This window comes from Ctenopharyngodon idella, chromosome 12, assembly GCF_019924925.1.
Source record: "Ctenopharyngodon idella isolate HZGC_01 chromosome 12, HZGC01, whole genome shotgun sequence".
In the NCBI taxonomy this organism is placed as follows: Eukaryota; Metazoa; Chordata; class Actinopteri; order Cypriniformes; family Xenocyprididae; genus Ctenopharyngodon; species Ctenopharyngodon idella.
In genome coordinates, this window is record NC_067231.1 from 1,071,361 (window position 1) to 1,090,349 (window position 18,989).

An 18,989-nucleotide genomic window follows, 5' to 3' on the forward strand; every position below is an offset into this window, starting at 1 on the left:
TTGAGCTTGTTGTGTCATGATTGGTTAGCGTCCATGCACGTGACAAACGGGCGTCTATTATACAAGTTATTAGGCTGCAATGTAATATTTTAAAATAAATATTATGTGGATTTTTATTGGAACACTAGATTTGATTATTGATGAAAAAAGGTTTTACAAAATGGTCACTGATTGTTTTTCTGTTTGTTTTCTTCGGCAGTTGAGCCATAATATAAAGACTGTGTGGTCACAGTTATGAACAAGAAAAAACTGATATAAACTTGTTTTTTATTTTTACAATAAGCAGAATAATTAGCCTACAACAAGAAGAAAAAATAGTGCAGATAAGGTTAACAAGCTCCCGATGTCAGATATCTAAAAATAAATGGGGATTTTTTTTCGAGTGATTCGTTACTGTACACGTTGTCATATTAATTATAATTTAAATGCATTTTGTTTTATTAACCACAGTTGTTGAGGGCTTCTTTTGATTAAGTTAATCAAAGCACCCGCTGAATAAGCGCTTCAATTAGTGTCATTTAGATTTTGGACTTCCAAAAAATAATTTTCCTCCAAATATAGCAGTGCATTATACTGTCAGTGGGTTCAGTTCCTCCACAGAACGTGTCTGTAGCGCCACCCTCTGGCAAAAACAATAAAGTGTTTCTGTGCAGAAAATAAACTGATAATTTCAGGTTATAAAGGTTCTTTTTATTATAATGCATTGTTCAGTGCTATTACTCTATGCCTGGCTGCTTTTGTAAAATACTTAATGTAATATACTGTACATTTCATCAACATAAAGACAAAGGAAACCAATGAAGTGAAAATAACCAACCAAACAAATACAGCAATTGCCAAATATCAAATTAAACATGAACAATCTGACATGCATTTAACACCATTAGTCTACAATACAGTACATTCTATGCTGCTTTACATTACTGTAAAAAACTATATGAATCATGTATATGTCATTCATTATTGCACATAAAATGTAAACAGTTCATTTTGGCAGTGCAAAGACAATTGTTACATTATTTATTCAGATGGGTTTAAATGAGGTTATATATACAGAACCTAAAGAGATGATGAAGGATTCAAGTAACGTGACCTCATGGATCATGTTTTCCTACGGTAAAGTCAGTACTTTTATCGCAAACATTTGCATGCTGCTGGAATTCTACCTTTTCTCTTCACAGTGACATTCATACAGTTCTTTGCATTTGACTGAATGCAAAATGATTCACTAAAAAAGCAAAATAATTCTCTTGATTTTTCAGCTGATAAGTTAACAAAATAGACAAAAATAATTTAATATGTATTGAGATTATTATAGTATGTTGATGATCAAACTGTTCCAGGACTTTTGCATGCTACGGTTAAAGAACTGGGATCAATAGCACAAACAAAGGCACTCAGCAATGTAATTTGTGTCTCATTAAAACTGACATAGAGAAAAGATACAGAACCTCAGGATCGATTCGGTAATGACTTCTTAATACAGCGCAGAGGGAAAATACAGCAGCAGACAGTTTCACAAAATGTAGAACACGTTTCTACTGAGTCAGTGGCAGAAAACACAGAAAACACTGCAAAAAATGAACTTCTCAATCAGTATTTTTGTCTCGTTTTCCAGTACAAATATCTAAACATTCTTAAATCAACATACATTTACTGGAGAAGCAAAATGACTGAAGATATTAAGTCTTGTTTTCTGAAAAATGTGTCAAAATGAAGTGAGTTTGAGCTTAAAACAATAACAAATATCTGTTGATTTAAATAAAAGTCATTTTTGCTACCCTGATTTTAGCCTCTTATTTGAACGCTCTGTTTTAAGGGGCGTGTCTGCTGTGAGACTTCAGTGTAAACGCCCACTGCTGTGATTGGCTGACATCTTTGCATATGAAGTAGCTAAGTTTTTACTATTACAGCTCTCAAGGTTCACTAATTGTGAAAAGTGTTGCATTATATTTAGATCTATGACATTACATTTAGATCGTGACATGAAAGGTTGCAGTGATGAACATTGTAGCCGATCACAGACATGAAAGCAGTGATCTCGTCATTGCAACTCAATTTCTGCACACTAACGAATGCTTTCATTATAACTAACAGTGCAAATGTGATGTAACTAAGAGATTCGTTAATAAAACAGGAGTTTTGGCGAGTCCTCTCTTTGATTGACAGCTCCAGCGATTGTAAAGGGAGCGTTCTTTGATCGCTTTCTATATATAATTTAATCACCGTTTAAATAACAGATTACTTTCATCCTACTAACGTGAAGTTGAGCGTTTAGTCACTGGTTTGATTTACTGACACATAGACAAAGAACATCTGACTGTACATGAATCATTAATATGAATCATTAATATCAGAACACAGTTTCTTACATGTTGTTGCATTACTGTCGAGTCCATATCGTAAAAGTCTGTTTGTAAAGCCTGCTCCAAAATGCGACTGATTTACCAAAGAATCCACAGTAAAATGTACCGAATACAATTAAATAAAGCTCAACTGAGACATTCACATTGATGAAAATAAATAACCATATTCTAGCATTAGGATCTTTTGAAAGGTAATGTTATTTTAGTCCTGTATCGCTCTTCTCTCCTCCTCATCTCACTAACACACCAGTGGGCGGGGCTAACGTTACAATGATGAAGTAGGCGTTGATTTCTTCTGCGGAGGCGGAGTTTCACCTATCTATGACAGGATCAGTCGCTTGCTGGGTCTGGTGTCAATAAAAGCTTTTATTGGACTAACAAGGACGTTTTCAGTTCTGAAACTTACAGGATATTCTTATAGTACGATGACCTCTTATATATCAAAAGCTCAAGGAAAAGTTGATTTCTCCTTTAATATCTTCAATCATTTTGCATCTCCAGTAAATGTCTCTTCTTGATTTAAGAATGTTTAGATGTTTGTACTGGAAAACAAGACAGAAATATTGAGAAAGAACATCATTTTTTGCAAAGTAAGGGCATGTTTCTAAAGCGATTTCAGTGTTTAGATTAACAAAATTGGCTTGTGTCACATTATATTCTCTAAGATTGAGGAAAATGGTTCATTCATCCCAGTTCTGGTTCCAGAATATGTTTTACGCACACATTGTCAGCACATTAATAAACTAAAACTCACAGCATCACCTTCAAACAACAGCACAACAAAAACGCAACATTATGCCACAGTTATGAAACCTTGAAATGCCTCGAATCAAAGCTTAAAGCCGTGGTGTGAATGCGAGCCGGTCTTCAGCAGTACTCCTCTCCCTGTGCTGGAGCCGGCAGATCATTGAGGTCCAGGAAGACGGAGCTGGAGGAGAGCTTGCGTCCGGACGTGGACAGGTCCAGAAACTCCTCGGCTGTGCTGGGGACGGAGCTGATGTACATGTCCCACACCTGGTCTGGAGAGTCCAGGTCCAGCAGCTTCTGCTTGATCTTCAGGTTCTTCTCGATGTTCTTTCGCTTGTGTTTGAACTCCAGAATAGTCTTAGTGTATCTGTTTATGGTGGTGACGGACGACGCCATGCAGGCGGTGAACGAGCTCCAAGCCAAGCTGCAGGAAAGACCGTCGATAGGGTTTCAGATCAGCATTTTATCCATTAAACAATGAGGCTTCATCAAAGATGGGTTATGAAAAAATACCCATGCATCTTGGAAGTAATACAGACACTAACATGGAACAACTTCCAGTAACATTAATAGAACGTTCGTTCAAAGTTATCTGGTCTTTAATTTAAAAACGTTTTAAAAAAATGGACGTTTTGAACGTTCAGAACATTCAGAAATAACGTTTTGATAACTTAATAGCAAAACATTCTTAGAATATGTACAGAAGCCTGTTTTTGCAATGTGACTTTTCAACTTTACTTTTGTTTCTAATTCAAAATGTCCTTCTTGAACCTGCAATTTACCATGTGTAAAGTGGTTCAATAAATAAATTGCATTTTAAAGAGTCGAAGGGAAAGATTTTATGTTTTATATGAAATGTTTGGACACAAAATATATCAAGAAGTCACAAAACAAGATTCTCTGAAAAATATATATTATATTATATTATGCATTATATGTATATTATACATATATATTAACTTAATGTCCCTTAACCAAGTATTGTTTACATTTTTTATTCATGTGAAATTTAAATAGTTTATAAGAATGATTTTTTTGGTCAAGTTAATCAATATATATATATATATAAAATACAAGGAAAAAGTATTATAATATTACTCTTAACTTTTATTATATTATATTATCTGTCTTATTTAAAGTCCCGCTGTAGTCAACAATTTTATCCCTTAAAACTCATCTTTGATCACTGAAATGACATATTTAAAAGTTTTTCCCTGTGAAAAAAAAATTCTTAATGCCTTAAAATAGCTTGAATGTAACTTTACACCTGTGCATCATTTAATATACATGGATCTATGAATATGCTAATTAGCCCCGCCTCCACTCACTCGCACGAGCTCAGAGATCCACTCGGTCAACTTCCTGAGGTAAACGCTGCACAGTGGTATCGGACACATAACGGTAATTAATATGATTAGCCTTTTGCTTGACTACATGATCAAACAGCTAATAATGTGTTGCTAATGTTACACAAACCATCTAACTATCAGTATCATTACAAACGCTTTGAACACCTTAGAGAAAGGCGTATAGTTCATCATAACATCGTAATATACATCATACACCCGCTATATTGCCCAATCTACGTTTCAAATCAACTGAAAAATATTCCAGGATAACCTTCTCTTGAGATTCTCCTGCTTCAGATTGGTTATAATTAATGATATGCTAAAGCCCGCCCACACATTGTCATGATTGGTTACAAGGTAGTTTGTGACATCAGAAACACCAGCGACCAGTGTTTTTGAGACTGTCTTTAGACACATAAACAACATTAAAAACTTGAATTTCACCACAGGGGGACTTTAACTTAATGGCTTGTATTTATTATTTTTAATTTTTATTTATTGCATCTTTGATTTTTAAATTCCCTTCTTTGAATTGTATTATATTGTCAGCTCACATTCAAGTGTTTCGTGATTGTTTGAGCAGTTAATAACACTGCATGCTTGTATTTCATCTTTGGACTTCAAGGTCACTCTTGTTAAACCTGGACAACAGAGAGCATGAGTGAACGCACATATAAGACCAGCTGTAGTCCCAGTTCTGTGGTTTCCAGTCCTCAGGGCCCAGACTCACGGTCAGCTGGAACGCTGTTGTGAACATCATGTGTGCTACCATACCGAGAAGACCTGTGAGAGAGAGCAGAGCAAACACAGTTACAGACTGTTCCCTCTCTCACCAGCAGGAGTCAGTGCTGAGCTGTGATAATAACACACACTCACTCCCGCAGGTCAACATCCAACACTGATCTAAAGGCCATTTCATATTTCATTATTTAATGTAGTTTGTATGAGTTCATATTAATGAACTACACGGCCAAACTAATGTCTCGTTAAATAAGTCATTTCAAAATCCTGTGCATGAACACAAATTTAATAGAATATGTAATAGAGTATTAAATAAATAAAATAAAATATAATAAAGTATTTTTGGTAACACTTTACAATAAGGTTCATTAGTTAATGTATTAACTAACATGAACTATCCATGAGCAATACATTAGTTACTGTATTTACTAATCTTCGTTAACGTTAGTTAATGAAAATACAGTTCATAGTTTGTTCATGTTAGTTCACTAATGTTAACAAGATTTTAATAATGTATTAGTAAATGTTGATATTAACATTAACAAAGATTAATAAACGCTGTAGAAGTGCAGTTCGTTATTAGTTAACTAATGAACCTTATTGTAAAGTGTTACTGTATTTTTATTTTTTTTAAATAATACTTATGTTAAACATTGTTAAAACAAAAAAGATTCAATTGAGCAGCAAAACTGTGTAAGGATTTTTACAGAGAATATATATGCAAGCTTGTTTCCATCACTGAATAAAAAATAAAAAAGGTAATTGCAACTTTTTATCTCCCAGTTCTGACTTTTTTTTTTTCTCATAATTGCATGATATAAACTCGCAATTACCTTTTTTATTTTTTATTCGGTGGCGGAAACAAGCTTCCATATACATCTGGAGGAACTGTCAGGATATAAATAGGGGTATTATCATGAAACGGTTCGCCCAGTTCTACTAAAATTGATTGTCTAAGCAGATTTCATAACTGTTTCTGCACCTGCTGTTGTGTGAAGCTGAAATTACATGTTCATTAAAGAGTGTGTTTAAAGCTGATTACATACACACAGACACACTCTCAAACACACACACACGACATACAGTATATTTCTCTCAATGTCAATCAAAGGACACAGTAGGAATATTTCCGAATGAATGAACGAGTGTGTGGGAAGCAGTTTCACAGGTCAGGCTCCTGCTTAATGGAGTCAAAGCAGTCTAAACGCTCTGGCCAGATGGCAAACTGGACATAATCCACACCGCCAACATGTCAGGACAATCAAAGTCACCTCTCCAAAAACAGCAAGGACAGAGGTAAACCGCACATCATTTACAGCCTACTAAGTGTGCATACTGAGCTGCTGCAAACACACTGAATGAAGGTGAATCAGAGAATCCAGTGGAAAAGCAAAAGGGATCACAGAGACGCAATTTGGGGCTCTTATAGTATCATGTCCGACTAAATCCAGTCACGCGCGCGTCTGAGAGCATCTGACCGATAACCCTTATGTCTCCATGACAACTACCGTGAGCCGCCTGCATGCAGACATCATCATAAACACACACACACACAAGTGAATAATAATAATAATGCGCTTGTTAACTGCATTATTTCATGAATCAGCAAAATCCCAGGACAGTGCAGCCCACGTTCACCACAACAACCCTTCATATTTCAGCACAAATGGAGCAGAGTATGTGATTGATTCCTTCAGGATGAATATATAATGGATTTTAACACAAAATAGATTCTCAAGAGCCCTTCTCACTTGTCAAATAATCTTATTTGCCCTTCTGGATATTCAAATCTGCCACATTGCATTTGGGTACGAGGCACTTGAAAACCAGTGAGCTGATTTAAATTTCAGTCTTTTCCTCATACTAAACTATACTACTTTAGAAGACTTGCAATAAAACTACTTGTTAATGGTACTTTTATGGTGCTTTTTCTCCTTTTTGGAGAACATCTTCTATTCTACATGAGAAAGAAAGTCAAGCAGGTCATTTTCTGGTGAACTTTAGGAACGTACAAAATGTTTATTGGGTATTAAAGTGCTTTGGTGTTTTGCCTATGGGTTATTAGATTCACAAAACATAATTAGCTATGTGACTAAGCTCATTAAACGCAAAACTTTTCAATATACATCATGCATGAATGCATCTAAACGCTGCGTGTGTTCAGAATACAGCCGAGCGCTGCTCTCTTCTGCTGATTGTGTCACATGAAGACAGGAGCTAATTGAGGTTGTAGCTCCCTTCCCATGATGCACGGCTTTCACGATCCCACTCTCTCACGAAGCTCAACAAAGACGTGACAGTAAGTCATAAGTTCAATCCTCATTATGCAATAATGCACAGAAGGTCTCTGGGCAAACTCACTCGCTGATGGAGTGTTTGACAGACCGAAGCCTCGTTTCATTACAGAAGTGTGACGATGTAACAGTCATTAGTGAATCTGAAGGTAAGATAATATTACAAAGGTAGATATTATCACTTTTATATTATCACTATTTTATATTATCACTTTTATATTATCACTTTGATAATATAATATAATATAATATTATATAATAGTCAAAATTATAATATCTTACCTTTATTATTATTAGTAGCAGTAGTAGTAGTAGTAGTAGTGGTACTATTATTATTAATAATAATATAAATAATAATAATAATATTTAAAGGTGAGATATTACCAGTTTGACTATTCAAATAGATTCTTCTTAATATAATATAATATACAACCCGAATTCCGGAAATGTTGGGACGTTTTTTAAATTTGAATAAAATGAAAACTAAAAGACTTTCAAATCACATGAGCCAATATTTTATTCACAATAGAACATAGATCACATAACAAATGTTTAAACGGCGAAATTTTTCAATTTTATGCACAAAATGAGCTCATTTCAAATTTGATGCCTGCTACAGGTCTCAAAATAGTTGGGACGGGGGCATGTTTACCATGGTGTAGCATCTCCTCTTCTTTTCAAAACAGTTTGAAGACGTCTGGGCATCGAGGTTATGAGTTTCTGGAGTTTTGGTGCTGGAATTTGGTCCCATTCTTCCCTGATATAGGTTTCCAGCTGCTGAAGAGTTCATGGTCGTCTTTTGTTTAATGATGCGCCAAATGTTCTCTATAGGTGTAAGATCTGGACTGCAGGCAGGCCAATTCAGCACCCGGACTCTTCTACGACAAAGCCATGCTGTTGTAATAGCTGCAGTATGTGTTTGCATTGTCCTGCTAAAATACACAAGGCCTTCCCTGAAACAGACATCGTCTGGAGGAGAGCATATGTTGCTTTAAAATCTTTATATACCTTTCAGCATTCATAGTCCCTTCCAAAACATGCAAGCTGCCCACACTGTATGCACTTATGCACCCCCATACCATCAGAGATGCTGGCTTTTGAACTGAACGCTGATAACACGCTGGAAGGTCTCCCTCCTCTTCAGCCCGGAGGACACGGCATCCGTGATTTCCAACAAGAATGTCAAATTTGGACTCGTCTGACCATAGAACACTTCTCCACTTTGACACAGTCCATTTTAAATGAGCCTTGGCCCACAGGACACGACGGCGCTTCTGGACCATGTTCACATTTGGCTTCCTTTTTGCATGATAGAGCTTTAGTTGGCATCTGCAGATGGCACGGCGGATTGTGTTTACCGACAGTGGTTTCTGGAAGTATTCCTGGGCCCATTTAGTAATGTCATTGACACAATCATGCCGATGAGTGATGCAGTGTCGTCTGAGGGCCGAAGACCACGGGCATCCAATGTCTTCGGCTTTGTCCCTTACGCACAGAGATTTCTCCAGTTTCTCTGAATCTTTTGATGATGTTATGCACTGTAGATGATGAGATTTGCAAAGCCTTTGCAATTTGACATTGAGGAACATTGTTTTCCACAATCTTTTTACGCACTCTTTCACAGCTCTGGCCATCTTTACTTCTGAGAGACTCTGCCTCTCTAAGACATCCCTTTTATAGCTAATCATGTTACAGACCTGATATCAATTAACTTAATTAGTTGCTAGATGTTCTCCCAGCTGAATCTTTTCAAAATTTCTTGCTTTTTCAGCCATTTGTTGCCCCCGTGCCAATGTTTTTTGAGACCTGTAGCAGGCATCAAATTTGAAATGAGCTCATTTAGTGGATAAAATTGGAAAATTTCTCATTTTAAACATTTGTTATGTTATCTATGTTCTATTGTGAATAAAATATTGGCTCATGGGATTTGAAAGTCTTTTAGTTTTCATTTTATTCAAATTTAAAAAATGTCCTAACATTTCCAGAATTCGGGTTGTAACCAGTTTGATTATTCATATAGATTCTTCATAATATAATATAATACAATAGTCAAAATTATAATATCTTACCTTTATTATTATTAGAAGTATTGGTAGTAGTAGTAGTAGTAGTAGTGGTATTAATAATAATAATAATGATAATAATATTTAAAGGTGAGATATTACCAGTTTGACTGTTCATATAGATTCTTTATAATATAGTATAATATCTTTTCATTATTATATTTATTATTATTATTATTATTATTATTATTATATGTCACCTTTTTATATTATATTAAGATGTTATAATATTAATAATAATTACATAAAGGTAGGATATTGGCTGTACAGTGTAACTCCCGCTCAATACAATGTACTTGTATAGTCATTGCTACGCTAAAATATATATATATATATATATATATAAGTAGAGCAGGATTTAAGCAGATTGAATTTCGACACATATGTTGCCATAAGCCCTTAAATTGTGAAACTGTCAAAAATAGCCTGGATGACATTCAAGAGTACTTGCTTCCCAATACTGTGAGGCTTATATGGGATTTTGAGCCGGATGTTTTTGTATGTATCCAGGGAATAGTCAGGGCTCTGAGATAACACATAAATGCAAAAGCATTCGCCACAAAAGACAAGCAAAGGGTAAATCTACCAATTACTGCATTTAATTGTTTCTATCCATTTTGGGATACTGCATAAAACAAATGCTGGACATAAACAGCAATGAGCGCATAAACTCTAAAAACGCACATAAAAACATATGAGGCGGATCATTTCTTTGTCCAATAAGAAAACGTGCACATAAACTACAAAGGAAACCGAATAAATCCCTTGATGCAAAACAAAACACTCAACAGAGGCTGTGATTGGATAACTGGAGTAATCAGTGAACCAATCGCATCGCAGCATCTCAAATGTTGGTTTGGTGGTTCTGAAACGTCTGAGTCCAAGTCTGTCATCAGAATGATTTGGTTTAATTCCCTCCAGAAGCGTCTCACACGATTGTGTTCCCAAACACCAGCATCCGAACGCAAGATCACATGACAGCGTTCTGAGATGCTCTGAAACAAACTCATTTATGATGGAGGAAAAAAGAGCCTGATTGCAGCAACTTACATTTTTATTACTGATATTTAGCGCCAATTTCGAAGGAAGTGATGAATTTGTTCTCTTAAACACATGGGACGGAAAGGCTGCTTTATTAGCAAATATTTTATGCCAAATTCCAAGTGAAATTCACAACTTTGGATGGAAACGCAGCCAGTGAATGGTTTTTAGATAGCTAGTATGGAGGCGGGCTATTTGCTTGACCTGTTTTTTTAAATTGGTCAATCTAACACAATATGCCTTGAATGTGGGATTTAATAGGTCTGAATCACAATGAGTCAGGTGACCTTTGAAGGGCAGAGCCGAGGATAACAACAAGCACATGCTGATCATATACAACAGGACGTCAACAAGTTACCTGACAAGACTGTGAATATGGCTGCAAAGGCATTCAGTTTGAGTCCATCGATGACGTTTCCGAAATGGCAGACCTCTATGGACATGAGGATCCCTCCGGTGGCCAGCAGTAAGATGTAGAGACACTCGGCCACGATGCAGAGCCACAAGACACCTGTGAGGATTGGAGAGAGAGAGAAGGGAGTCGCTGACGGCCCCGGAGGGAATTATGGATGGAAGACTCTGGTTTTATCAGGATGAGCTCTAGGAAGCGGATCGAGCCGCTGATTAAGATGAGGCGGCGCTGCAGACGCTCATGGAGACTGACAGAACCGCTGGGGCTCATTTATGGGGAGCCTATGAAATATTTATATACGAGGAAACTTGACACAGAGATTTAAAAGCAGGATTCCATTTTGAAAGCATGCAGATCTACATATTTCATAGAGTTCTCCTGAAATGTTCATGATGCTACATGCACTTTAGGTGGGATGATGATGATGATGATAATGATGGCAAAAATATTCACACAAAAGTATGAAATATACTTATGCTCACTGGGGCTTACTTTATTTGATTAAAAAATAAAGTAAAAAAGTGAAATATTATTGTAATTTAAAATAACTGTTTTCTATGTGAATATATAGTAAAGTGTAATTTATTCCTGTGATCAAAGCTGAATTTTCAGCATCATTACTCCAGTCTTCAGTGTCACATGATCCTTCAGAAATCATTCTAGTATGATGATTTGCTGCTCAAGAAACATTTATGATTATTATCAGTGTTGAAAACAGTTGTGCTGCGTCATAATTTTGTGGAAGCCATCATACATTTGATTTTTCAGGATTATTTAATGAATAGAAAGTTCAAAAGAACGGCATTTATTTGAAACATTACTGTCACTTTTGATCAATTTAATGCACCCTTACTGAATAAAAGTATTAATTTCTTCAAAAAATATTACTAACCCCAATATAAATACAGAAAACTGCTTCCATCATGCAGAAACCATCATAACATCATAGAGATGGAAAGGGTCAGACGTAACAACCCAGTGTTTGGGTAGTTTCTGTGTTACCCTGATCATGGGTCAGATGTAACAACCCAGTGTTTGGGTAGTTTTGTGTTACCCTGATCATGGGTCAGATGTAACAACCCAGTGTTTGGGTAATTTTTGTGTTACCCAGCTCCTGGGTCAGACGTAACAACCCAGTGTTTGGGTAGTTTTGTGTTACCCTGATCATGGGTCAGATGTAACAACCCAGTGTTTGGGTAGTTTTGTGTTACCCTGATCATGGGTCAGATGTAACAACCCAGTGTTTGGGTAGTTTTGTGTTACCCTGATCATGGGTCAGATGTAACAACCCAGTGTTTGGGTAGTTTTTGTGTTACCCAGGTCCTGGGTCAGACGTAACAACCCAGTGTTTGGGTAGTTTTGTGTTACCCTGATCATGGGTCAGATGTAACAACCCAGTGTTTGGGTAGTTTTGTGTTACCCTGATCATGGGTCAGATGTAACAACCCAGTGTTTGGGTAGTTTTGTGTTACCCTGATCATGGGTCAGATGTAACAACCCAGTGTTTGGGTAGTTTTGTGTTACCCAGGTCCTGGGTCAGACGTAACATCCCAGTGTTTGGGTAGTTTTGTGTTACCCTGATCATGGGTCAGATGTAACAACCCAGTGTTTGGGTAGTTTTGTGTTACCCTGATCATGGGTCAGATGTAACAACCCAGTGTTTGGGTAGTTTTGTGTTACCCTGATCATGGGTCAGATGTAACAACCCAGTGTTTGGGTAATTTTTGTGTTACCCAGCTCCTGGGTCAGACGTAACAACCCAGTGTTTGGGTAGTTTTGTGTTACCCTGATCATGGGTCAGATGTAACAACCCAGTGTTTGGGTAGTTTTGTGTTACCCTGATCATGGGTCAGATGTAACAACCCAGTGTTTGGGTAGTTTTGTGTTACCCAGATCCTGGGTCAGACGTAACAACCCAGTGTTTGGGTAGTTTTGTGTTACCCTGATCATGGGTCAGATGTAACAACCCAGTGTTTGGGTAGTTTTGTGTTACCCTGATCATGGGTCAGATGTAACAACCCAGTGTTTGGGTAATTTTTGTGTTACCCAGCTCCTGGGTCAGACGTAACAACCCAGTGTTTGGGTAGTTTTTGTGTTACCCAGGTCCTGGGTCAGATGTAATAACCCAGTGTTTGGGTCAGACGTAACAACCCAGTGTTTGGGTTATTTATCACGGGCTTTTTGCGCCCTCTTCAGGAGAGAGCAGTGCAGCTCCGTCAAATTGGTGCATGTCTTCGGTAAAATACAGGTTTGTGTACATTTTATTTGATCTAAAAATTCGTTATTGTTCTGTATATCGTTTAATTTTATGCAAAGCAGCATACAGGGGCGCGATGCGAGTCACCTAAACGAGTCTTTTCACGTGATGGAAACGCCTGATGTCTTGCATAAAATGTTATGATTTTATTCAAAAAGATATAGAATATAAATACTTAGGATGTTAAAATATGTTCTCAGAATCGTACACTGATTATTTATGGACAGGTTATGGAGTCAGTCGCAGCATTTTTCGGCTATGAGTGAAACGCAGGCGGCGGTCTGAAGTTATCAGTTCCCCCGCTGAACGCGAGTCATCTCCGGCACGAGATCCAGCGCCGTTACGGTGGAAACAGGACAACCGAGACTGGTCGATTACACTTGAATTACTTCTAAATGTTTAATTTTAACTTCTAATATTTGTTAAATGAGCTTAAATGTAGGTAATATGTATTAAAAACAATATAAAATATGCTATAGTATGAAATATGATCAAAAATAAAGGAATTATCATGCAAAGCAGTGGTTGTGTGGAGTATTTAAAAAAGTTTAGAGGATTTAAGTTAATCCGTAAACATTAATTCATGCATGAAGTAAAAAAACAAAACAAAACAAAAAAAGTTAGTATTATAGTAAAAATGAATCAACCCATTATGCTGGGTTAAATAAACAACCCAATTTGCTGGGTAAAATTAACCCAACATGTGTTCTGTCTTATATTTACCCAGCCCTTGGGTTGAAAATAACCCAAATTGGGTTATATTTAACCCAGTGTTTTTTATAGTACATATTCTTTATAAGAACTTGGCACAGGTTTAAATTATATTTTTTTCTTTTCTTTTATCATGGACACTCCTATTTGTCATTGACCCATATATCAACCGACTGTACATGTTTCCCCCACAGCTAAACACAGAGTAATGCATAAGCTCGTCAATAACACTGAGACTATAATCCACAAGAATATGATTATATGGATACTACATGTGTTTCATTTCCAGGGATATAAAACCTAAAGATGATTATTTCTCACTCCTGATTTAGACTTTATCTCTGCATTCAGAGCAGAATGTTGAACTGAGCTGAAGTAGGGCTCTTATTGTCATGATTAACTATCATTATAGCTGATAGATCTTTTGCCTGGATCGTGTATCTATCAATTATCCTCAGAAACAATTGTGCTAAAGATGCTGGCGCTGCCTGCTGAGCGAGTGAAACCGTATTGGCATGGTCATATATCTACATGAATGAGAATGAGGCGGGTGTACAGGCTTGATTAAAACTGACTGGACCTCCAGACACGAGCCGACAGCAGGAGAACGGCTTTCATCAATGACCCGAGCGACACCCTGCTTAATACATCATGCAGAATCTGAATTCCCCACAGTTCATAATTAAGAATGACAGAATGTACAGTACCTCTCTCATGGGGAGGAGCGACGTTAATGAAGCTTCTGCATTTCTCACCTGCAAGAGGAAAAAGAGTTTGAATACACTGATGTGAGATTAATGGACTGTGAGAGATCAAAACTGAAGAATTCATTTTCCTTCATGACTATCAATGCTGTAAAAAAAGTTAAACTTTTTTTTTTTTAAGAGAGAATGTAAATGTTACTGTAAAAATCTGTTGATTAGATGTAAGTTACATTATTATATAACAGTTTCACTCTGATATACGTCATAATAGGGAAGAAAAGTCTAGAACAACTTCCGTTTCATGCTGATTTTAATACATGTTTTATGTAATATGTGCATTTTACTCTCATGTGTTTTACCTGATGTTTTGTGTCATTAACACCGTACTCTGTTATTATCCGTTGCTGAAGACTCATCGCATGGGTTATTTCACAGTAACAAAAATATTTTAATACATTAAGCAGTTTGATATTACACTCTAAAAAATGCTGGGTTAAAAACAACCCAAGTTGGGTTGAAAATGGACAAACCCAGCGAATGGGTTGTTTTAATCCAGCGAATGGGTTGTTTTAACCCAACAATTGGGTTGAAATAACCTAGTTATTGGGTTGTTTTAATCCAGCGAACAAGTTGTTTTGATCCAGGGAATGGGTTGTTTTTAACCCAGCGATTGGGTTGTTTTAACCCAGCAATTGGGTTGTTTTAACCTAGTGATTGGGTTGTTTTGATCCAGCGATTGGGTTGTTTTAACCCAGCAAATGGGTTGTTTTAACCCAGCAATTGGGTTGTTTTAACCCAGCGATTGGGTCATTTTAACCCAGCTACTGGGTTGTTTTAATCCAGCAAATGGGTTGTTTTAACCCAGCGAATGGGTTGTTTTAACCCAGCCATTAGGTTGTTTTAACCCAGCGATTAGGTTGTTTTAACCCAGCGAATGGGTTGTTTTAATCCAGCGATTGGATTGTTTTAACCCAAAGTATGTTGGAAATGAACATTAATAAGTTTAATGAATAATAATTAAACAATAAACATTTATTAAATTGCTTATTAATAAATGTTCACCTTTTGATTATTATTGTTTCCTCTAGTAATTATGTGTCTGATTTTTAATTTCCAACCTTTTTTTGGGTTCATTTTAAGCCAGACATATAGTCATTTTTAAACAATAGTTGAGTTAAATAAAACTGCCCAGCACATTGGTCAAACATTTAACCCAACCACTGGGTTGTTTCGCCCAGCATTTTTTAGAGTGTAATATTATATAATTTAAATGACACATTTATGAACTGTACAATATACATTGACTGTACACTTTATTAGATACACCTGTTCAACTGCTCATTAACGCAAATATCCAATAAGCCAATCACATGGCAGAAACTCAATGCATTTAGGCATGTAGACATGATCAAGACAGTCTGCTGAAGTTCAAACTGAGCATCAGAATGAGGAAGAAAGGTGATTTTAGTGACTTTGAACGTGTCATGGTTGCTGGTGCAAGACAGGCTGGTTTGAGTATTTCACAAATGGTCCAAAGGAAGAAAGAAAGAGAAAATATCCAGTGAAAATGCTTCAGAGGTCAGAGGAGAATGACCATACTGGTTCAGCTGACAGAAAAGCAACAGTAACTCAAATAACGAGGTCTGCAGAAGATCACAACACGTCCAACCTTGAAGCAGATGAGCTTCAGCAGAACAGCAAACTGAGGCCTACAATTCACACCAACTCACCAAAACTGGACAATAGAAGGTTGGAAAAACATTGCCTGATCTGACGGGTCTTGATTTCTGCTGCGACATTCAGATGGTAGGGTCAGAATTTGGTGTAAATGACATGAAAGCATGAATCATCCTGCCTTGTATCAGCGGTTCAGGCTGCTGCTGGTGTAATAGTGTGAGGGGTATTTTCTTGGCACACTTTAGTACCAATTGAGCATCGATTAAACGCCACAGCCTACCACCTGAGTATTGTTGCTGACCATGTCCATCCCTTTATGACCACAGTAAACCCATCTTCTGATGTCACAAAGCTCAAATTCATCTCAAACTGGTGTCTTGATCATGACAGTGAGTTCACTAAACTCAAACAGCCTCCACAGTCACCAGATCTCAATCCAATAGAGCAGCTTTGGGATGTGCTGGAATGGGAGATTCACATCATGGATGCGCAGCCGACAAATCTGCAGCAACTCAGTGATGCTTTCAGGTCAATATGACTAAAATCTCTGAGGAATGTTTCCAGCAGTTTGTTGAATCTGTGACATGAAGAATTAAGGCAGTTCTGAAAGCAAAATGGGGTCCGACCCGCTACTAGCAAGGTGTACCTAATAAAGTGGCCGGACACTTGTGCAGCATGCAGTTAATAAATAGAATAACTCCTTTTAAATAATAAAACAAATACCAAATTTATTTATTTCAAATAAGGTAAATCACAAAAAAAATAGCCTATTTTAAGAAAAAAATATTATAAAAGAAATACGCACTATTCAAACTAAACAAAATTTCTAATACTAAAGGGAAGGAGCTGTATTTGACTGAATGGGTAATGTGCGCAGAAATAGGTCAGTGGGTTCAGAGTTGCGTCCAGTAACTGTGATAGACAGAACTATGAAACAGCCAAACAAAACCCACCCCAAAACAAAGATCACCTGCCAAATAGTTCATCACAACATAAGAAAAAGAATGAGAGCTTATTGAGCTGCTATTCGGGCTACGGAATGCCAAGTTGGGATGAAAATGGACATCAACTGGGTTGTTTTAACCCAGCAGTTGGGTTAAATGTTTGCCCAACCTGCTGGGTAGTTTTATTTAACTCAACTATTGTTTAAAAATTACTTTAAATGAACCCAAAATATGTTGGAAATTAAAAATCAGACACATAATTACTAGAGGCAACAATAATGAAAAGGTGAAAATTAGCAATTTAATAGATGTTTGTTTAATTATTATTCATTAAACTTATGTTCATTTAATAAATGTTAATTTCCAACATATTTTGGGTTCATTTTAAGCCAGCCATATAATAATTTTTAAACAATAGTTGAGTTAAATAAAACTACCCAGCAGGTTGGGCAAACATTTAACCCAACCGCTGGGTTAAAACAACCCAATTGTTAGCTTTGTCCATTTTCAACCCAACTTGGGTTGTTTTTAACCCAGCATTTTTTAGAGTGTAGGAAAACAGAAATGTTAAGAAACAGGCTAAAAACAAACAGCGTTAATAACAAGGAATATCTGATGGGAATAAAAGCCGCATCCTTACCGACAAGGTCGACATTCTGCTCACAGGAGAACCAGATGCCGGTGTGGAACTTCCTCAGAACAAACTTATCCTCGCCGGTCTCCCAGATATACTGAACCAGCCGGCTGTCGTTGATGTTCGAGCTGTTGTACCGAATGCAGTGCGTCTGTTTTACGGTCGCCGGTCCGGTACAGAAGGGCTTGACAACTTTCCGGTTGCCCTCGCACCAGTAGCTGGTGGTCAGAGCGCATATGGCGAGGATCAGCGCGAGGAAGTTCAAGGTGAGCGCGAGCGAGGCTCTCCGCCGCCGGTCCATGCCCATGATTCGAACACAAATCCAGCTGCTGTGAGTCCCGTCCGACCCTCAAACCTGGTTCGTCATGTAGAGTCCTCCAGTGCGCTGCGTGCTCCTCACTCAGTTCTGCACACTGCGCTTCAGTTCTCATGTGATGTCAGCCTGACACAATGAACGCAGCGAGCTCACGGTGGCCAGTCAGATCATTCCCGTCAAATATGTAAATCAGCATGGATCCTACATCTCTTTAGAGCTGAAACTGAACTGAATGTTTGCTTTTGTCTCTGCAGCAGTATTCATAAGACACTCCATTATTTCCTTGCGTGCACAATTTAAGTAACAGGCCAGAATAACTAAACAGGCAACAGAAATCAATTATTGGAATTAGCATGATATTTTCTTACAAAGCATGTTTTCACAGACGTTTTTCGCCTTTTCAGCTAACAAAAATATGTTCTGCATCCGAAATCGCATTATGTATAGTAGACACTACATTTGGTTTGAAACTCTTACGTAAAAAAAATATATATATATATATATATATATATATATATATATATATATATATATATATATATATATATATATGAAAAATGTGTGTAGTAGCTATGAATGAAATTCGGACGTAGGCTACTACATCCGCCATTTTGTCAGTGGGTTCCAAACGTGATCGCGAATCTTTTCAAAGTTCGCAAAAAAACAAACAAATGCGAATTAGGTGCGTTTCCATCAAGTTCCAGCAGATGGCGGTGGTATTGGTAACCTAGTA

General features: G+C 37.1%; 1 protein-coding gene across 1 annotated transcript; it reads right to left on the reverse strand.

Annotated features, from left to right (window-relative positions):
* Positions 1–668: 668 nt before the first annotated feature.
* Positions 669–18,379, reverse strand: gsg1l2b (gsg1-like 2b). Its single transcript, XM_051915679.1, has 5 exons — positions 17,947–18,379; positions 14,689–14,736; positions 10,960–11,112; positions 5,134–5,245; positions 669–3,537 (listed from the first exon to the last, which is right to left on the reverse strand). The coding sequence occupies exons 1-5, from the start codon at positions 18,245–18,247 to the stop codon at positions 3,234–3,236; spliced, it is 918 nt and encodes a 305-aa protein (XP_051771639.1). The 5' UTR covers positions 18,248–18,379; the 3' UTR covers positions 669–3,233.
* Between the last annotated feature and the right edge of the window lie 610 nt (positions 18,380–18,989).

Bases quoted from the DNA above. Each gene is read 5' to 3' on its own strand.
- gsg1l2b (XM_051915679.1), bottom strand. From the start codon at position 18,247: ATGGGCATGGACCGGCGGCGGAGAGCCTCGCTCGCGCTCACCTTGAAC. The intron at 14,737-17,946 runs GTAAGGATGCGG...TTCCTCTTGCAG, and splicing joins GCAGAATGTCGACCTTGTCG to GTGAGAAATGCAGAAGCTTC. The intron at 5,246-10,959 runs GTAACTTGTTGA...TCTCTCTCACAG, and splicing joins CATATTCACAGTCTTGTCAG to GTCTTCTCGGTATGGTAGCA.